The sequence below is a fragment of the Marmota flaviventris genome, chromosome 10 (genome assembly GCF_047511675.1).
Source record: "Marmota flaviventris isolate mMarFla1 chromosome 10, mMarFla1.hap1, whole genome shotgun sequence".
Taxonomy (NCBI): domain Eukaryota; kingdom Metazoa; phylum Chordata; class Mammalia; order Rodentia; family Sciuridae; genus Marmota; species Marmota flaviventris.
The window spans coordinates 18512027-18533196 of record NC_092507.1 but is presented as its reverse complement, the minus strand read 5'-3'; the positions used below and the strand labels follow the sequence as shown (position 1 = coordinate 18533196).

Genomic DNA, 21170 nt, shown 5'->3' with positions numbered 1-21170 from the left:
GATGGTGCATGCCTGTAATATCAGTGGCTCCAGAGGCTGAGGCAGGAGGATCCCGAGTTCAAAGCGAACCTCAGCAACAGTGAGGCACTAAGCAACTGAGTGAGACCCTGTTTCTAAATAAATTTAAAAAAAAAAAATAGGGCTGGGGATGTGGCTCAGTGCTCCAGAGTTCAATCCCCTCCCAGGTACCCACCCCCAACACACACACACCAAAAAAAAAAAAATGACAGGTGAAAAACCAGCCTCTACCTCAGAGCAAAGCCTGTCCAAGGAAAGGGGCGTGACCCTTGTCCTTAGAAAGATCCACAGAGGGCTGGGGATGTGGCTCAAGTGGTAGCACACTCGCCTGGCATGCGTGCAGCCCAGGTACGATCCTCAGCACCACAAAGATGTTGTGTCCACCAAATACTAAAAAAAAAAATTACAATTCTCTCTCTCTCTCTCCCTCTCTGTTTAAAAAGAAAGAAAGAAAGACCCACAGAGCACTCCTAGGCACACACCCACCCTTCGGAGTTGTTTATCTACAAATAACAGGAGAGATCTGCTGCGCCAGGTGTCCCTGACTCAGGCTAGGTGAGGACCCATAGCAACCCCCTAGCAACCACCAATCAGCATGAGACAGGGAAATACCTGGGATGCCAGATGATCCTCCCAGTAGTTTATGGTGGTTGATAACATGTTGTTCCCGCCAGTGAATGTGCTAATCATGTTTTAGAGTTGTTTTATGATTTTCCCGTGGTGTTTGATGATTTGCTAAGAGATGCTATGATTTATGTGGGGGTCCCTGCCTCCCCCAGAGAGTGTATAAAACTGCTGCAAACCCTGGACTCGGGGCCTCAGCGTCACCAGTTGCTGTGCACGCAGAGGACCTAGCTAGCTTGCAATAAACACCTCTTTGCTGCTAACATCGATCTCAGTCTCTGATGGTCTTTTGGGGGTTCTGAATTCAAGCATAACAACAGGTTCCTCCTGGGTGTTCCAAGACATCTCTGAAAGTAACCCTCAACTTATTCTTTAGTGACAGGGTGCTTGTGACCACACAGCGGTTCTTTTCACTGGACAACAATAATGGTGAATAAAGAATCCACTCGGGTTGGGCCATCATCTGTCAGCTCCTAGCCTAGCTCTACTCTCTGGGGATCCACATATCATCTATACTTAGTGGCTAGTGGCTGGGGACAGTGTAGAAGTAAGGAAAACCCAATCCCCCCCCCCCCCATGCTGACCCTGCACAGGCTTTCTGCACAGCACAAGGTGTGGGCCATGCGGAAGTCAGCTGCAGGGTCAGGGCTAGGTCGGGCCTCCTAAACCCCAGCCAGGGAACTGTCCTCGGCTGTGGGATGGGGATACTGAAGTAGACAGGGGCAAAGGACAGAGAGGGCAGATTACAAATGATCAGTGGGAAAGAGGGGGCTAATTCAAAGAAAAGGAAATGAAATGCTAATACTCTCTGCCCCCACTAAGGTGACTGACGCCTCCAGGGAGCAGCTCTTCCCAGCCCCAGGAGCTGCTAATGAGCACCCTAGGAGCTTCCTTTCTTGCCTTTTCATAGGCAAGAAAAGATGAGGAGGGGGGCTGAGAAGAGAGGAAACCTAAAATCCCTAAAGGGGAGACACCTGGACCCTGGGCAAGAGCTCTTCTGGGTCCCCTCCTCTCCAGAGGAAGAGGAGTTCCCCGCCTTCTTCTGTCTCTTAAATAAAATTTGCTTTCTAGCTTGCCTCCGTGTTTCTCCGGTGTTTGATCTTTTTTTTTTTTTTTTTTGGAAACAGGGATTGAACTCAGGGGCACTTGACCACTGAGCCACATCCCCAGCCCTATTTTGTATTTTATTTAGAGACAGGCTCTCACTCAGTTGCTTAGCCTCTTGCTCTTGCTGAGGCTGGCTTTGAACTCTCCATCCTCCTGCCTCAGCCTCCTGAGTCTCTGGGATTACAGGCGTGTGCCACTGCACTCGGCTTCAGGTGTTTAATCTTCAACAGTGGGAAACAAGGACCCAGTCCTGATGTTCAAGACGGGCATCAGTGTGGCCTTCTTCAAAGGCAGTGTCATGTTTACAGAGTCCTGGGCTCTGTGACAAGGTGACCGGAGGTGGGCAACTCCGGCCTAGGGCTGGACCCCCTTTATTTCACAAGAGCTAAACCCAAGCCTCATTTCTTCTCCCTCACCTTGAAGTGGCACCCCCCCCCCCTCCACAGAAAAGCCCTCTTCATCATGGCTGATTTTAGGACTGTCAGGAGAGAGTCTCTGCAAAAGAGTCCATTGTAGATAAACTTCCTATTTTCGTGTCACCCTGCTTACTTGGCCACTGGCCGAGAGAAGATACCAGCACTCCAGGTGCTGGACACCCCCTTACTAGTTTTCACAAACATATCCAGTATAGTACTTTGAAGAAATGTGCAAACAAGGCCTCTGGCCTTGAGCTGGGCTTCACAGAGATGTCTACATTTTTAAGGTAAGTTACAATGGGGCTCCATGGTAACAGCTGTCAGGGGGAGGAAAGAAAGGGGAGAAGAGTCTCTCCCCTTCTCAGGTGCTGTCCTTGAAGAGTTAACTTGTCCAAAACAGTGAAAGAAAAAGCTGCTTTTATGTGAACTTCTGCAGACTGTGAACTTCTGAGCCCCTCCCCTTACACGCTGGGTATAAAACTCTGAAACTCCCTGAACTCGGGGTTCAGGGGATTGATTGATTACAGCAAAGGCTGTACCCTCTGAACCTAGCTGCAGCCAAATAAAACTGCTTCCTGCTATTGAAGCCAGATTTAAAATTAGGTAGTCAGTGTAGTTACGTAAATCGGGTCTAAAATCGAGTGAAATCTAAAATGGAGGCCGTGTTGAGAATGAATTTCCAGAAAAGTTGAGCAACTCTTGGAATGTTAATGAAGCCCAGGTAACAGCCCCCAACAGATTTGAAGATAGCCCATCCCAAAGAAATGTTAATGAACAGCAAACTTGACTCAGAAGTGCCCAGATTACTTCTTTGGCCCGCCTGTGTCCCAACCCTTCCGACCTTCCCACCTACATTCCATCACCAAAAACTATAAAAAGGTGAACACATTCACCCTTCAACGGATTCCATCTCTTGGGTCCCCTTCTTCCTCCAGGAGAAGTCTTTTCTGCTGTCCTTTAATAAACTTCTAATTTTCCACTCTGACCTTGCCTCGGCAAGCTTCTCTGGTGTTATTCTTCAACATTGGGGAAGCAAGGACTCCTCACCGGTCCACAGTGGTAACACTATCTTTGGTGCCTTGCCTCATTTGTCCCTACAACAACCTAATCTTATAATGCTTAGAAATGAGTAGATTCAAATACAAATTCAAATAGTGGTAACTCTAAGCAGCCAGGACCTGCCTGAACCCTCCCCAGAACTTAGTTTTGGGTTTTGTTTCCATTCATTATGTTCTAGACAAGGACTCACAGGGTGCCCTCTTTGTTAGGAGATGGTTTTATTTTTAATTTTTTTGCATTTCTGGGGCCTGGGCCCCTGGGACCTCATACATGCCAGGCAGGTGCTGTACCCTGAGCTCCACCCCAGCGCATCCCCCCAGCTGCCTCACAGGGATGCAGGCCACGTGAAGGGGAGTAAAGGGGATTGTTTTGCTTGGGGTCTGGTGAATAGAGGGCCCCACTTTAAAATGATCGCAGCAGGAACTTGCCGCAGGAATGACAGGGAGACTTGGATGGATTAATAGTGTCAGGACTGAGATAGGGATTTAGGATAAGGAGAGAGACCTGCAATCTAGAGGCACACACCCTCACACCATTGAAATGCAGAATCCAGCCACCAGAGGCAGGAAACTCCGTCCCAAATCTGGACCCACGCCCTTGGCCTGTGCCCTTGTAAAATGAGGGAAATACACAAGTGCAGGAAAACTGGTAAAATTGTGCAGCTCCTCCCTGACCCACCTCCAGCCCAGCCCCTGATACAGCCCTTCTATAAATATTGGAACCCCTGCCCAAGTCAGGGCTGCTTCTGGCTCTGAGACCACCCGCATTCTCCCTTGAAGGTCTGTCTGCTTCCTAAACCAACCTCTGTCCACGCCTCTGTCTGGCTCCATCACACAGGCCGAGAGCCCCACTGGTCCAGAGTTGGGATCCCCCTCTCTTCCGGGGCTCCTGGGGCTCCATCCCCATCGGGTCCCTCTGCTCTGCCTCGGCTCTGTACACAGGCCAGTGGGATCTGCCTTGCGTCCTGAGATAAGGGCTTTGGCGGGTGTCTCCCCTACCACGCCCTCAAGTGGGTGTGGGGGACCCAGTGAGGGCTGCGCTGGTGGAACCCCTGCCCAGCGCACAGAGACGTGGCAGGATGGGCTCCAGGTACCCGCGGTCGATTCGGAGCTGCCTGCCCCTGTGGGCCCTGCTGCTGGAGGCAGCTCTCCTCCTCCTCGTCTTCTTCACCGCCTATGATGTTCCCTTAATGGACCAGAAAACCTTCATGGAGGCCTATCAAGGTGAGGGCCACACCTCCCCGCTGGGGAGGTGCTCACAGAGGTGAACAGGGCCCCGGGGCGGGAGGTCTGAGGCTCCCCAAGAACAGGACAGCGGTGTTCCTTTCCACCGGAGTCCCAAGGAGAGGAGGTTTCCTCTTCCTCCATGGAGTGCACCAGCTGGCGATGTGAGCAGCGGGCATCACCCCCTCCATGAAGCCCTCCTGGGTTTGTGGGTACAGAGCTTGGGGCCTCCTTTTGGGTGTTCCCCAAATTCCCTGGACCGAGGGGTCTTTGTGATTCTCAGCTTCTTTGCTTCCTTGGCAGCAAGGAATTTCGCGTGGTGGCTGTTGATCTGGGGAGTTTCCTTCCTTTTGGGGGTCCCTCCTGTTCCTTCCGGTACTCTCTTGCCCGCCCTCCCCTGCCTTCTTCTCTCTTAGTGGCTGGAAAGTCTGCATTCTGCCTGCAAAACCAGAGCCAGAAGGCATGACTGAAGGAGCATGTAGGATGGTGGTTATTTTATGTGCAGCTAAAAATATCCAGAGACTGTGATGAGAACAACTATAAACAAGACAGATGTCCACCGCGGTGTGACTTGGGTTTTTTTTTTAAATCTTGAGACATATTTCAAGTCTCTCATTGGGCTGATAGATTGTTAATAGCAGTAGATGGTCTCCTTGCAAGATGTCCTCAAGGTAGCGATGCAGCCCGAGTCCAGATGTGTGCATTTTCTAAGTGATGTCAATGGAATAGAGAATTGGATGTGGAGGGGAGGCACCCAGGGGTCCCCGGCAGAGGCAATGAGAACAGAAGCAATTCAGGGAAGGGACCGCCCACCCACTGAAGCCTGGCTCTCAGCACCCCAGGAGCAAGACCTAGGCATAATTTTACATATATATATATATATATATATTTTTTTTTTTTTTAAAGAGAGAGAGAGAGGGAGAGAATTTTTCAATATTTATTTTTTAGTTTTCGGTGGACACAACATCTTTGTTTGTATGTGGTGCTGAGGATCGAACCCGGGCCGCACGCATGCCAGGCGAGCGCGCTACCGCTTGAGCCACATCCCCAGCCCACTAGGCATAATTTTAGTTCATTAAAAAAAAAAAATTAGTTGTCAATGGACCTTTATTCTATTTATGGATACATGGTGTAAGAATTGAACCCAGTGCCTCACACATGCTAGACAAGCACACTAACACTGAGCCACAACCCCAGCCCTCAATTTATTTATTTTTTAAATCCAGTACGATCGATCTTTATTCCAATTCAATACATCCTCTGTTTGTTTCTCTATTCAATCATGCACATCCAGCTTGGGTTCCAGATACCTGCAGGTTAGAGCTGGTGTTTACTGAGCACCTACTTTGTCGGTACCAGGCAACGCACCATGTGCTTTACATTAAGCCTCACGGCAACACTATGACGTAGGTCCTATTATGGTCTCAGTTTTTCATGAGGAAATTACCCACGTGGACGTTAAGTAATTTGCCCAAGGTTGCCCAGCTAGCCATAGCATAGCAGATCTAAATTTAGGCATCTTGGTTTTAGTTTCTATGCATTGAACCATTGTGTTCTGTACAGGACGGTCACTCATTTGTCACCTAACCAGGAGGTGTAGGAGCCACTCATCCAAACCCACAGGTTGGCACCTGGGACCGCGTTCTCCACCCACTCTGTGCTGCTAACCTGAGTTTAAAGTGTCCTCAGAAACTCGCTTCCTATGGAAGCACAGGGGAGGACCCTGGGCCCGGGCAGGGAAGACAGGGCGACAGGGAGGGCTTCTGAAGGGAGGTGGACTGCCCAGCCAGGTCTCTGGGCTCCATAGGAGTTAACCACGAGGGAAGGGAGGGCAGCCCCCGGAGCCGGGGACCAGGCCAGGGTTCCACATTGTGGTGTTGCTGGAGCAGAAAGGGGGAAGCAGGGAGTGGGGGCCCCAGCGGTTGAGTAGGGAGTTGGCCTCCATCCTGCTGACAGGACGCAGGAGTGTCATGAGCTTGGGTTTGGACCATGGGGAACCCGAGACATGAGACCAGTGAGGCGTCCCAACTGTCCACCTGCAGAGGGCTTCAAACGTCTCATGGTGCTCACCTTTCTTTTTCTTCTTCCCATGATGCTGGGGATGGAACCAGGGCCTCCCACCTGCTAGGCAAGTGCTGCCCACTGACCGCACCCCAACTGTAGGCAGGTGTTTTTGAGCATGTCTGTCGACCCAGCTACTTGGGAGGCTACTTGGGAGGCCGAGGCCAAGAGATCCCGGGCCAGACTGGGAGCACAGCAAGACTCTGCCTGAAGAAAAGCCTATATGTGTATATATATATGCATATCTATAAACTATGCACACATTTAAAATGTTTAAAGAGATCAAAATGAAACACATGATATTCAGCACCTTCTTAATAATTTCAAGTTGTCTTTTTTTAAATATTTATTTTTTTAGTTGTATTTGGACGCAAAACCTTTATTTTACTTATTTATTGTTACATGGTGCTGAGGATCAAACCCAGGGCCTTGCACATGCTGGGCAAGTGCTTTACCGCTGAGCCACAGCCCCAGTCCTCAAGTTGTCTTGGTTAAGTTCCTGTCAGAGCTGACTTTTTTTTTTTTTTTGGTACTGGGGGTTGAACTCAGGGCCACTCAACCACCCCAGCCCTATTTTGTATTTTGTTTAGAGACAGGGTCTCACTGAGTTGCTTAGAGCCTCGCCCTTGCTGAGGCTGGCTTTGAACTTGTGATCCTCCTGTCTCAGCCTCCCGAGCTGCTGGGATTACAGGTGTGTGCCACCGCACCTGGCCAGATCTGACTTTTGATGAACTTTTTTTAGCCTCCGAGTGACTGGAGGGTTGTGCAGGAGGCATCTTGCTCTTCCTTTCTCTTTCTGTCCTCCTGGCTGGCCTCAGCGATTGGCCGGCCATCTGTGTGTCTTTGCAGGTGTCAGTTAAGTCATGAGTCCATTTTGTGTAGGTTAGTTGAGTTAAGCCGAGGTAGCTTGATCTGTCTGTCCACTTAATCTAATCCCGGCCATGTAAACTATAGTAAATATTTAAACCTGCCAAATCGAAAAAGACATTTTGAGTCAATCAGGAAATTTGGATATAACATGAATATTGTATGACATACAAGAAAGATCGCTAATTTTGTTAGGTGTGGTAAAAGCATATGTTTTTGTTATGTTTTAAGATCCTATCTGTTGATAAGCATATTGAAGTGGTGTGGTGTCTGGGGTTTGCCTTATGCAAAAATAAATAAATAAATAGACAGATAAGTAAAAGATAGAGAGGAGTAATTTCATGTGACAGTCATTGAAATTTAGTAATAGGTAAGTGGGATCACCATGCTATATTCTCTCTCTCTCTCTCTCTCTCTCTCTCTCTGTGTGTCTTTGTATGCTTACCATTTTCTGTAATAGTTCAAGAAAAAATTTAAAAGCTCTGCCATTCCTTGCAACGTGATCATGATGAAGAAGCACTTATCGACCTTCCCAGTAGCCCAGTATTCCCTCAGGACAGTTTCGGAGCCCAGGATCGTGGAGACTGACAGGCCAAGCACATTGAGGGGGGTCCTGGTTTGACCTGAATATTAAGTCGTTGCGAAGTTGCAAACCGACTAAGTACTTTTCTGAAGAATAACCTAGACCTGTGGTTCTCAAAGTGTAGTCCCCAAATAAGCTGTCTCAGTATCCATGAGAAATGCAGATTCTCAGGCATACTAAACAGAAATTTTGGGGACGGGGCCCAGCCATCTGTGTTTTTAAGAACCTTCTAGGAGATTCTAATGCACATGAAAGCTGGAGACTACGGAAGCTAGACCAGCTCAAATTTTGCCTCTGCAGCTTATTAACTGTGAGATTTTAGGCAAATGATTCAACCTCTCTCTGCCTCTTTGCAACCTCTGTCACATGATGACAATATTTATTGCATTCAGTTATCAGAAGGATGCCAAAGAATAATTATATAGATTGATAAACAGTATCAGCTTTTACTACTATTATATCATTATATATATATTTTAATTTTTATTATTGGTTGTTCAAAACATTACATAGTTTCATTATATTTTTATCAGCTTTAATTTTTTTTTTAGGTGAAAATGAAACTAGAAATGTTAATGGTTTCTTGCTTCAGCCCTGTGGATGTCTGAGACATCTTCCGAGGTGTGTGTTCCTTGTTCTACTGACCTCTGACTGTAGATGAGGTCAGATGAGGTCAGATGAGCAGCCGAGTTGGATGCAAGAGATGTTTGGGAGATAAGATCAGCTGTACTGGGTGAAAGAGGGAGGAGTCAACCATGTGTCCATGCGTGTGATTGGTGGATGGCTGTGCCATTCCTGAGATGAGAAGTACAAGGACAGGGAACAGATGTGGGGCAAATGCACAACGATGTGTTCCTTGTCGTCTTGAACGGAGGTGCCTGTGTGATACTGAGGAGAAGCAAAGTACACTGATTATCGATGGCACCATAACAACCATCTCCAAACTTAGTGACTTAAAATAGCAACCATTTAATTTGCTTATGACTAGGATTCTGTGACTCAGTAATTGAGTGGGGCTCATCGGATGGACAATTTTTCTGGTGGTTTCGCTGAGGGTCACCCTTGCACCTGTACTGGGGAGGTTTGACTAGGGCGGGATCATCTCTCATGACCTCATCTGCCTGTCAGCAGTAAGAACTGGTGGCAGCTAGGACCTTGACTGTGGTGGCGGGTTCTCCCAGACCCTCATCTGGCACTAGGAGCCCCCCCACAAGTAAGAGAGGGTAAGCCCTGGTGTGGGGTGCTTGGCAAGCCTCTGCCTGTACGAGTCTACCGATGTCCCACTGGCCAAAGCCATGTTTCATTGGGGGCTGCCTCACTGGGAGACCATCCCAATCCTGTGCTGTCGACACCACCCAGTGCCCTGTACTTCTCAGAGGCACAGAGAAGGGCTACAGGAAGACAGGAGGACTTTCCCAGTGACATGGAAATACCCCAAACCCTGGCACCTTCCATAGCTCAGTCTTAGACTGTCCCTCTGGGAAATCTCCTTTCCTCTTCCTGAGCTGCTGCTGGTGGGAGCTGAGTGGGTGTAGAGGCCGTGGAGGAGGGAGGCAGGCAGGCTGTGGAGGTCGTCCCAATCAACGGAGGGGAGCACAGGGTGGGGGTCCATCCCAGAGCCTGGACACAGAAACAGGCCCAGGCTTCAGGGATATTAGTGCTCACTTTTCCATGGGCCAGAGGGAGGGGCCGATGGGCGAGGGCACGTCCAGAAGCACAGGGGCACCCCCGCAGGAGGCCGCTGGCCTTGAGATGCACTCTGAGAGGCGAACTGCATTATCCACAGTTCATTCTTTGCAAGTGAATGACCAGGCCTGGGGAGGGAACAGTCTTGTCCAAAGCCACACAGCTGGTGACTGGCAGGTGCCGGAGTGGGCCCCCCCCCCCAGGCTGGAGGCTGGGCGAAGCGATTTGCAGGGCCAGCGAGCTCAGTGCCCACAAGGCTCCTCTGAGGGTGGCTCATGCCATTGTTTCCTCGCCATTTTACTGGGACACAGGCGGAGCCAGGCCCTGAACCCTGGCACCTGCCATAGATGCCCACAAGCTTCGCCACTGTTCGGTCCACGCTGTGTGGAGAGGCAGGACCACACAGTGGGGAGGACTGTCTGAATTCACACCCTGCCCCCTGCACTGGCTGTGTGGACCGGCCAGGTAAACAGCACCGTGTCTCCCTTGATCCAGATGCAAAAGGGGGTCCTGGGCTGCGGAGGGCGGGGCTGGGAAGCACTTGCCCTGGGGGTAGGCATCCTCAGTCCCTGCTGTTCACAGGGAGGCTAGCCCTGCCTGGTTGGGCCTTCTTTCTCCAGTCATGGGGTTTTCATTAACCTCTCCAGAAGGCCTGACTTCAAATCCATCTCTGGGCCCAGTCCTTGGGGGCCCCGCAGCACACCCTCTTCTTATCACCCCTGAACACCTTGCGTCCATTAGCTTATCAGACCCATGGCTGATGCAGGCGGTTGACACCAATGGAGGTGCCCTGAGTGGGGCCCCAGGGAGTGAGTCAGGAGTTGAGTGGGTCTGGGCCCAAGAGGAAGTGAGAGGGTACAGGGCCCGGGGAGGAGGAGCCTGAGCTGAACATCACCCACCAGCTGCGGTGCGTGGGCCCTGTCAACAGCTCCTGGAAACTGCTGCCCTAATTTCCTCTTCTTGGCAGGGCACGATTCCCCCCTCTAGGACAGTGCGGGGACTTGGGGAAGAAGGCCATGAGCTTTGACACCTGGAATCAAGTTGACATCTACGCCATGAAATCTCCCCTCCCCGGCCCTCTTCTTTGACTTTCTAGCCCCAGGGCCCCACCTCTGCCCTCATCCTGGGGAGTCTTCATATCTCCTCCCTCCCCTAAATGGCTCTTCAGAATATTCTAGAGCTACAAGGACCTGTAGGGCCTGTAGCAATGTGAACTCCAGCTTCCACGTGTTACAGATAGGGAAACCGAGGCCTGGAGGAGGGACCCTGCACCAGGGGTTCAGAGCTGGGATCCACTGGGGTGTGCTGTGCCCACCCGGCCACAGGCCTCCCCATTCCCAGTGGTGCCTTCCATTGGCCGTTGCACCTCCCTGTGCCCCACGGGCTCCTGAAGGGATCCTGCCCACCTGCCCTATTGCCGGGAGGACACAAGCTGGAGATGGACACATTTCCTGCACCGTGTCTGGGGGGGGTACAGAGTCGGATCCTCCTAACCCTGTCCCCACCTACTGTCCAAGCCCCCAAATCCTGGGGTGGTCGTCCTTCCTTGGGGGCCTCCTGAATCCCGGGGTTGTCTGATTGATCTGGAAACGTCAAAACCACCAAAGGTACCCAGATGTGGAGGACCCTGGATGTGTGCCCTCCTCTATGGAAGTGGACTTGAAAGGATTCTGTAGGATTTTCTCACTCTCAAGATAGCGGGTGCTCTCTTTCCCTACAAGTAGCTAATCCTTGGTTTCCTAAATCAATCTCGGCTTGAGCCTTTAAATAAATAAATAGATAGATAGCTGGCCTCCAAGTCCAGGGGCTCTCCAGGTCTGGGAGGGCTCAGTGGTGAGAACTTGCTCAGAGTTATCAGGGCCAGGCCTGGAGACCAGAGGCAGCGAGTTCTTATCCTGCTGATTGTCATAATGATGGTAATGAACAGCTACCGTTTATCAAGCGTTTTCCTTGTGTCCGGCCACACCAAACACTTGAACAGAGTGTTAATTCCTCCAGAGCTGCCAGCCCCCTCCGAGGAGGGAAGAATCGCCCCCATTAAGCTGAAGGAATGTAAGCAGCATTTAAGGCCACAAGGTGGACATGTCAACCAACGTTTTAATAGGTCAAATCTGGCCACCTGTTGGCAGTTTAATAAGGTTTAACCTGATAGGAGATGATGGAGTCAGGACCAAACAGAACCTCTGAACTTGGAGTTCATGCTTTTTTCTCTCCTCCCCCTCCTCCTCCTCCTCCTCCCCCTCCTCCTCCTCCCCCTCCCCCTCCCCTTCCTCCTCCTCCCCCTCTTCCCCCTCCTCCTCCTCCTCCCCCTCCCCCTCCCCCTCCCCCTCCCCCTCCTCCTCCCCTCCTCCTCCCCCTCCTCCTCCTCCCCCCCCCTCCCCTTCCTCCTCCTCCCCCTCCTCCCCCTCCTCCTCCTCCTCCCCCTCCCCCTCCCCCTCCTCCTCCCCTCCTCCTCCCCCTCCTCCCCCTCCTCCTCCTCCTCCTCCTTCCCCCTGTGTGTTCTGCCTCCATGCCGGCTGCAGAAACTTTAAACATGGAAAATAAAAGAAAGTAAAAGTCTCCCAAACCCAGAGACAATATCCATAGAAGGAAAAAAAAGAAAAACCCTTCAGGATCTCTCTCCAGGCATTAATACAGTGCTTATTGACACAGTGGCCTGTGCCCTTCTGAGTCCCTGTGTGTGTTCTACCATGTGATTCTGGCAACCCGGTGACGGAGGATTATTTGTGTCATTCAATAAATGTGAATGGGAAGAGGAGGGAGCAGAGAGCGGAGATGTCAAAGGCAGGGGCTAGGGCCAACTGTAGGCGGGTTACTTACAGCCTCTGCACCCTGGTTTTCACATCTGTAGGAAGGTGATGGTAACCTCCTCAAAGGCTGTTCTGAGGACCAAGGGAGATGGAATATGTAAAGTGTTTAAACACTGTCAGCACATCATATACACTTCATATTCGGAGGCTCAGAGAGGCTGAGTAACTAGCTCAAGACCACACAGCTGGAAAGTGCTCATTTGAACCCAAGTTTGCCTAGTGCTACTGTAAATCTGCTAACCATTTTTCAAAACTAGAATCAAATCAAAGTGCTCGCTCTTCCTTCTATGGGGGCTCTCCCTGCCATCAGGTGGGACTTTTCTACTCCCCTGCCTCAGCAACCCCGACTCAGGCTCTGAGGCCAGGAAAGGTGAGGGACACTGGATGTTTTCTGCTGACCCACCAGGATCCTCGCAGCTGGTGGCAAAGGAGAGAGCTGTTTTCTGGGAAGGTAATTTGGTTCATATCCAAAGGAGCTCTCGGCCTGCCTCTGCCTCCTCCTTCCTGCATGACCTGGGTCGAGTCACCGAGTCACCGCTGTGGCCTCATTTTCTCACGTGCATGACCGGGGTTGTCCCTGATCCCTAGTAATAGCAGCAATCACCTTTACTAAGTGTCACCTATGTGCCAGGCACATATCCCAATGTTCTGCCCTTGTCCGTGTCATTATGCTCATTAATAAAAATAATTGCTACGTTTCCCGAGTGCTCACAGTGGGCCAGGCCCTGCCCGAGGTTCTTAACCAGCATTAGCTCCTCTGTCTCATCTCAACCCTGTGCAGAAATGGGCGATATCCCCATCGTTCAGATGAGAAAACTGAGGCCAGCAGGCAAAGTGATTTGATCAAACACCCTTAAGTGATCCCCAGTGGCCCTCCAGCAGCCTTCAGTGAAACCCATTTCACGCCCACTTCTCTTTGTGTTTTCTTCCTCTTCCTTCCCCACCCTTCTTCTCTGAGCAGTCTTCCAGGAATTTACCATCAGGGCCGTCCTGGGCTTGGGCTTCCTCAACGCGTCTTTGCAGAAACAGGGCTGGAGCAGCGTGGCCTTCAGCCTCTTCATGCTGGTCCTGGCCGTCCAGTGGGCTATCCTGACAGACAGCTTCACCGAGTGGCTCCTCAGTGGGAAGGTGCCCAACAAACTGACCAGGTAACCTTTGGGTCATTGAGGAAATAGGGTCTGAGAGGGAAGGTTCTAGAAGAGTAGGAATGTCTCTTTCTCTTTCTTGCTCTGAGGCCATGCCATGCTAAGGACATACGTATTCTGGAATATTCTTCATTGTTTATCCCAAATGCACAGTTAGCTGGGCATCCTGCATTTTATATGATACCCCTGGTCGGTGGTATCACGGGCCTTCAGATCTGCAGCACTCCTGGGGTCCTTGCTTTTTTTATGATTGATTATGATTTTATGAAGTCACTCAATCAACAAAGGCTCATGGAAAAATTAAGAAAAAGAGAGTAGACAGAAAGAAACAGTCATGTCCCACCTGGAGAGACAGCCTCCTGAAAAGATGCATCTTCAGAGACGGGGCCAAGAAACAACCAAGAGTTTGCTGACCTTAAACTGACTTTGCTGCATTTAGATACACTTGTATTAGACACTAGGAGCCAGCTAAGCTAAAGCGTGGTGCTAGAAGTCCGAATAGTGGACAACAAGTGGTACGGATCAGGGAGGAGCACAGAATAACCCGGGGCCGTACCCGTTCTCGGAGTTAAGGTGGGTTAAACTGGGTGCTCAGCACTTGATAGGAAGAACTAAGTGACATTGTTACCTTAAGAATTTTGTTGTTTTGGGGGGCTGGGGCTGTAGCTCAGTGGCAGAGTGCTTGCCTAGTGTGTGCGAAGCACTGGGTTCGATTCTCAGCACCACATAAAAAATGAACAAGCAAAATAAAGGTATTCTGTCCATCTACAACTAAAAAAAAACTGAGAAAAAAAAAAGATTCTCTGAATGCGCAGCATTCCTTGGGTTCAATCCCCAACACCCCCAACGAAAAAAAATTTAAAAAAAAAAGAATATTATTGTTTTTTTTCCAACTCTGCCGTGTCCATATAATGGTTATACCGTCTTAGGCACCTGGGGCATCTGAAGCCCTCTTGAAGCCACCTCAGCCCCACCTAGACCTTCTGGGCACTGCTGTTGAACAGCTGCCCATGAGCCTTCACAGGTATTTTGTTTAGCCCTTATAGGTCGAGGTCCAACCTTTATATATAAGGTAATGAAGGCTCAGAGAGGGAACAGTCACACAGCTAAGTGGTGGCGGTGGCTTCAGCTTATATAACTATCTGTAGGCTTCCTCACAAACTCCAGAGGGGTTGTGACGTGAAACACAGCCTAGCCAGTTCCCCAGTGGCCCTGGGTGGGTGGGGGGGTCTCCACAGTTTTCATTTTAAAGAGTTGTGGCACTGATTCCCAAGGGACCTGGATCAACCCTGGTATCCACCTGGGAGTAACAAGGGTCCCCTGAGGGACTTCTGACGGCCTGTCTCTGGGCACTCAAGCCCTCAGACTTCTGCACTTGAGCAGGTCAGAGTGGGCGGTGTCTCAGGGCTGCTCCCTTCTGATGTCCCCTGGGACTTCCTGGTCCCTGACTCAATCCTGGAGACAATATGGGGCCACTGGGGACCTGTGCCACCTTGCCCCAGACCACCTGGATTCTCCCGGCTGTGACCCTCACTGGGCTACATTGGGACAATGGGCTCCCTCCTGCCAGTCACCAGAGCTGAGCTGATGGGGGTGCCTGGGCCGTCCTGGGGACAGGGTCCTCTGCCTCTCTTCCTGGGCCTCACTTGAAATCATGCCACCTGCCCTGAGTCTGGCAGGGTGGGGCCATGTGGCGAGCTGCGTCCTTTGTTTCCCTCACATAGTAAAAACTGGGTAGAGGATGATTATCGGGACAGAAAATGAAAACCAAAGGAACCGTATGAGTGATTTTTGTGGGTGGTATTGGGGCTTGAACCAGGGCTCAATGTGTGCCCGGCAAGTGCTCTAGCACCAAGTGACACCCCAACACCATCCCCGGTTTTTGTTTTGTTTTGTGTTTTGATACCAGGGACTGAACCAGGTGTGCTTTAACCACTGAGCCACCTCCCAGCCGTCCTCCCCCTCCCCCCTCCTTTTCCTTCTTTTTTTTTTTAATTAACTGTGAGACAGTGTCTTACTAAGTTTCTGCAAGTCCCTCTAAGTTGCTGAGGCTGGCCTTGAACTTGAGATTCTCCTGCCTCAGCCTCTCCAGCCACATCCTCAGCCCTATTTTGTATTTTATTTAGAGACAGGGTCTCATTGAGTTGCTTAGTGCCTTGCTATTGCTGAGTCTGTCTTTGAACTTGCAATCCTCCTGCCTCAGTGCCCTGAGCCGCTGGGATTATAGGTGTGTGCCACTATGCCCGGCTCTGATTTTTTTTTTAATTTTTAAAATTATTATTATTGTTATTATTTTTATAGTTGTAGATGGATACAATACCTTTATTTTATTTATTTATCTTTATGTGATGTTGAGGATTGAGTCCCGGGCTCACACGTGCTAGGCGAGCGCTCCACCACTGAGCTACAAGCCCAGCCCTCTGAGTGATATTTTTAAGGTTGTATTTTGAAAGTTCCAGAGGACTGGCCCTGGGTGATAATAGCAATGACCACTCTTCTTGTCTCAAAATAAAAAATGAAAAGAGCTAGGGATATGGCTCAGAGATAAAGCAACCCTGAGTTCAACCCCCAGAACAAGAAACAAAACAAACCAAAAACCACAAAGCTCTTGTCGGTGAAAGTCCTCAAAAGGCCCGGCCTGTCTAGGCATGATGGACGTGCAGTCACCCCTCGAGCTAGGTCGCTCCTGGTCCCTTCCCCATTCCCTGTGCCTCTCTGAAGTCCTTGAGCCTGGAGCAGGACATTGTGTCAGCAGTGGGCACCGAGGAGCTGTGTCCAGACTTTGGAGCTCAGGCTTTGGATCCAGGCAGCTGGGTTTGAATGTCACATCTGTCACCACCTGGAGTGCGGCCATTGCCAGGAGTCAGTTCTTCTCGTCCAGGGTCTTCTGCACGATGGGGTCCTGAGTGGTCACTCAGCACGGTCTTACAGAGGTCACCCTGAGGATTAGCTTTTGGTGGTGATGTCGTCACGAGCCTGTTGTATAGCATCGTGATCATAGTTGTGGTGGATGTCACAACAACAGCAAGGACTCCCAGGGTGGAGGGTCCCCAGAGCAAGATGCTCAGGGGAAAGTGGGCTGTGAGGCTCAGTGCTGCCTCCTCCGGGAAGCCCCCTGAGGAGTCCAGTTGGAGCCACCCTCTCCTCCCCAAGACCCCTCTGGCCTCTCCATAGCACAGGCTCTTAGCCCACAGGCTGGGGGGAAAGCCTGCTCCCCAGCTGGGTCATAAGCACCTTGAGGACAGCCAACAGTGGCTTCCCTCCTGCACCCCACACGGAGCAGGTCCATTTGCCAAGAGGAGGAAGGGGTTGGCACAGCCGCCGATGCCAGCCTCTGGCCATGGGCCAGGTCTCCTGCCCGTGGGGGTGCTGGGTGCACTGTTCCTTCCCATCCCCAGGGCACCACCAGGAGTAAGTGTGATCATCATTCTTATTTTGCAGACGGGGAATCAGGCTCAGTGAGATCAAATAGCTACTCAGGGTGCGAGGCTGGGATGGGAGCCAAGCGCGTCCTACATCCACAGCCAACCTCTCCATTGCCAGCAGAAGGAACGCAGAGACAGGGTGGCAGGGACCCATGGCGGGTGGGCCGACAGGCCAAGGGCGCCCTCTATCGAGCGTCTGTGCGTGGTGACGGCGGAAAAGAAGTCCCCAGGCAGAAACCCAGTGGTCAGGCCCCGGGGCTCCTGGCCACCGGCCGCCTTCTTGACTGTGATAGCCTCGGAGCACTGTGGGTAGGATGGGCGCGCAGAGCCGCCTTCGCTCTGCAGGGGACAGGGCAAAAGGTACCACCGCAGCGACAGCCCTCTTGTGGGTGAAGCCTCGTCTCCTTGTCCCCATCTTGCGTCCTCAGTGCCTAGAGCAGGGCCAGGCAGAGAGGTGGCCTTCCCACGTGGTCACGCTGGCCTTTCCTGTGTCCTCCAGTATCTACCCGGCCTCCATGAGCGCTGTCACCGTGCTCATCTCCGCGGGGATGGTCCTGGGGAAGGCCAACTTGGTGCAGCTGACAGTGATGACGCTACTGGAAGTGACAGCCATTGGCATCATGAGGACAGTCGGCTCGACATTCTTCCAGGTGACTCCCGGTGCTGAGGGGGGCTTGGAAAGAGGGGCGAGAAGGCGGGTGGGGGTGGGGAGGGCCTTTAAAAATATAAAGACAGGGCCAACTGGGTCGCAGAAGGGTGGTCTGTGCTCAGTGTTTGAACACACAGAGTATGGCCTCTATTTCCACAATAGGAACCTGTCGGACTGGATATTCACAAGATAATTACAGGATATTTAAAAAGAGAAGGGATTCCCGGGCCCTACCTGCGGAGGGTCCAGCAGGTCGTATGGCCAGTGTCTTCTTTTAAATCAGCCGGTGTGTCCATAGTGACCTCTGTGGTCTTGCTGGGAGAGATAGACATTCATTCGAAGTCTAGGTTTGAGTCGGGTGTGGTGATGCTCTCCTGTAATCCCAGCCATTCAGGAGGCTGCGAAGGAGAATCGTAAAGTCAAGGTCAGCCTCAGCAACTCAGTGAGACCCCGCCTCAAAATAAAAACTAAAAAAGGGCTGGGGCAAAAGCATCCCTGGGTCCAATCCCTAGTATTGAAAAGAAAAATTAAAAATGTAGGTTTGGAGCAATCGGTGAAGGTGATGCCCGTCTAGAGGCCCCTCTCAGCTCCTCTGCCATAATCAGGACCCTGAGTGAAGACCTGGCTGAACTTCCTAGCTTACAGATGAGAAAGATGCCGCCCAGAGGCAGGAAGGGGCTGCCCACAGTCCCACAGCAAGACAGTGGCAGAGCCCACGTGAGAACCCGAGCTCTAGCTTGGTTTAGGAGAGAGAGCACTGGACTTGGGGTCCAAGACTGGGGTTTGTCTCCCAGCTCTGCTACTAATCCTGCAGCCATTGGACCCAGGTTCAAATCTCAGCATCACCAGAGCAGTGAACACCCCCGTGCCTTGGTTTCCCTATCTGTAGATTAGGGTGACATCAATCCCCACACCTGGGGCTGCTGGGAAGAGTCCACAAGTGATGGGGGCGGTGCCTGGTGTGTGGGGGGGCGTTGCCATGGCAATGCTGTTTTCCTCCTCATCACCATCATCCTCAGGCTTGATTGACGGGCATTGTTGATGTGGGGATAAGGAAGGGGGCGGGGCCACAGGGGCTGGGGCTCCATTTGAGATTTTGGAGGTGGCCGTTACTGGTCAGGAGTGACCAGGAGTAGCAAGGCCTGTGTTGTGACTGTGGGTGTGGGTGGCAGAAGTAAAATGTAGGGAAAGGTTTCAGAGCAGAGAGGGTGAAGGAAGAGAGGGGAGGAGCGGGGACCAAGGGGTCCTTGGCAGAGTGACGGGGGGCAGAGGCGGAAGGGCAGGTGCCAACATCTTCCGGGAGGAGGCAGCGTGTCACTGCGGCTGGGAGGGGCAGGTGTGGGCAGGGTCTCCAGGTAGCTGGAGGAGTGGGAGGGGGCAGGGCAGTGGTCTGCAGGGAACCGCAGGAAGTTCTGACTATTCCTTCACTTTAGCTCTCTTCACCAGAATTTTCTCTTTTTCTTTGTTTTTTAGAGGAGGGAAAGCTTGTTTTAGGCTCATGGTCTCAGAGGTTCGGTGGTCAGCGGACTCCTTGGCTCTGGGCCCCAGAGGAGGCAGAGGGTCATGGTGGAGGGTTTGGCTGAGGAAAGCCACTTGGATCAAGGCAGCCAGGAAGTAGAGGGCGGGAGGGAGAGCTCTCTGGACTTTCTTATGACCCTGCAGACCAAGTGTGTGTTTCCTAAACATGTTCTCCTACATAGCCATTGTTCAGTGATGACAATTGAGAAATTGACATTAATATTATTACCTTATTCAGGTGTCACCAATTGTCCTAATAATATCCTGTTATAACAAAAGAAAAAAGTATTTTTTCTGGTCCAGAATCACCCCTTCCACTGAGCGCTCCTGTCTTTTTAAAAGCTTATCTGTCCTTAATCCCTTCATCCTTTTATCCTTTTATCTTTCATGATTTTGATGTGTTTTGAAGTCACAAGCCAGTCATCTCGACAAAATGTGTGCTTGTCTTCCATTTCCTCCTGGTAAGACTGAGTGCGTGCAACTTTTGGCAGAAATCCTACAACAGCAATGTTTCCTTTGTAGCACATTGTTTCAGGAGACATGCTGTTGGTGTGTCCTATTAACTGGACATGTTAGCTTTGATCACTTGTTTAAGGTGGTGGCTGCCAGGATCTTCCGCGGTGAAGTTACTATTTTCCCCTCTGTAATTAATAAACCTATGTTGGGAAATGCTTCCTGTGAATACTCTGTTTCTCATTCGGCTTCCACCAGCTGGATTAGCATGGATTGTGGCCTGAGTCAATCAATACTCTGACAATTACCAATCTCTGTTTTCTAATTCCATGTTCCCTTCTCCGTCTATTATTTATTCATCCATCTATTTATATCACTATGGGCTCATGGACTCACATAGGCACACTCTCATTTCCTGCTTCTTCTGTTTCATATAATAATAGATTACAACTCCTTGGTTCCAAGGGAGAGAATATCATTGGTGCTTTCTTAGGCAGAATGAAAGGAATTTAGAATAAAGATTTCAAAACTGTGTGTGGTGGCACACGTCTGTAATCCTACCTACTCTGGAGGCTGAGGTAAGAAGATTGCAAATTCAATAGCAATTTAGTAAGGCCCTCAGTAACTTAGGAAGACCCTGTCTCAAAATAAATAAATGAATAAAAAGAACTGGGATGTAGCTCAGTCACAGAGCACTCCTGGGTTTAATAGTCAGTTCACACACACACATACACACACACACACACACACACACACACACACACACACCACAAAGAGAAACCCTCCAACCTTCAAGGGCGGAAAATGCAGCTAGACTCAGGAAGGGACTGGACCCACAGGAGGATCGCAAGTTCAAAGCCAGCCTCAGCAACAGCTAGGCACTAAGCAACTCAGTAAGACCCTGTCTCTAATAAAATACAAAATAGGGCTGGGGATGTGGCTCAGTGGACAAGTACCCCTGAGTTCAATCCCTGGTACCCCCCAAAAATATGTATATTATGTGCTCTCTTTTCAGGTTTTTGTGTTACCAGGGATGGAACCCAGGGATGCTCTACCACTAAGCTACATCCTCAGCCCTTTTTATTTTGAGACAGGTTCTCTCTAAGTTGCTGAGGGTCTCACTAAGTTGCTGAGGCTAGCCTTGAACTTGGGATTCTCCTGCCTCAGCCTCCCAAGTCACTAGGATTAGAGGTGTGTGCTTGGCTCTTTGTAGTTCTCATAAGGGAGTTGCATAGACTTGCTTATTTATGTACAACAGAGGGATTCTTACTGTCTTTCATCCATTTCAGGAGCATTTATTTAGTACCTATTATGTACCAGGAACTCTTGTGGCAGTGAAACCATTCAACTCTGCTGGAACTTCATTCCAGAAGGCAGGTCGCAATGAACAAAACATAGCCAAAAGATGTGGTGTGTTCAGTGGTAAAGAATACTATGGGAAGAAATAAAATGAAGAAAGGAAATGCGAAGAGCTGGGGGTGGGGGACAAAGTGTCAGGTTGGGCGGGCAGGGAAGCCTTGCCCAAG

At 50.7% G+C, this 21170-nt stretch overlaps 1 protein-coding gene and 1 long non-coding RNA gene across 6 annotated transcripts in view; one reads left to right on the top strand and one right to left on the bottom strand.

Annotated features, from left to right (window-relative positions):
• Positions 1 to 3425: 3425 nt before the first annotated feature.
• Positions 3426 to 4171, bottom strand: LOC139707225 (uncharacterized). The gene is made up of 2 exons (XR_011708799.1): positions 4027 to 4171; positions 3426 to 3833 (listed from the first exon to the last, which is right to left on the bottom strand). It is a non-coding gene; the product is annotated as an uncharacterized lncRNA (long non-coding RNA).
• Positions 4172 to 4248: 77 nt separating this feature from the next.
• Rhce (Rh blood group CcEe antigens) overlaps positions 4249 to 21170 on the top strand; it is a 38579-nt gene continuing 21657 nt past the window's right edge. For 2 of the 5 annotated variants that reach the window (XM_027937492.2, XM_027937495.2), the window contains exons 1-3: positions 4252 to 4447; positions 13416 to 13602; positions 17524 to 17674. In XM_027937492.2, the coding sequence (XP_027793293.1) occupies positions 4303 to 4447; positions 13416 to 13602; positions 17524 to 17674 (483 nt within the window). In that variant the 5' untranslated portion in view covers positions 4252 to 4302. Of the gene's footprint in view, positions 4448 to 4522; positions 4612 to 13415; positions 13603 to 17523; positions 17675 to 21170 lie in introns of those variants that run through there. The other 3 variants (XM_027937496.3, XM_027937491.2, XM_027937494.2) reach the window with 3 other exon arrangements.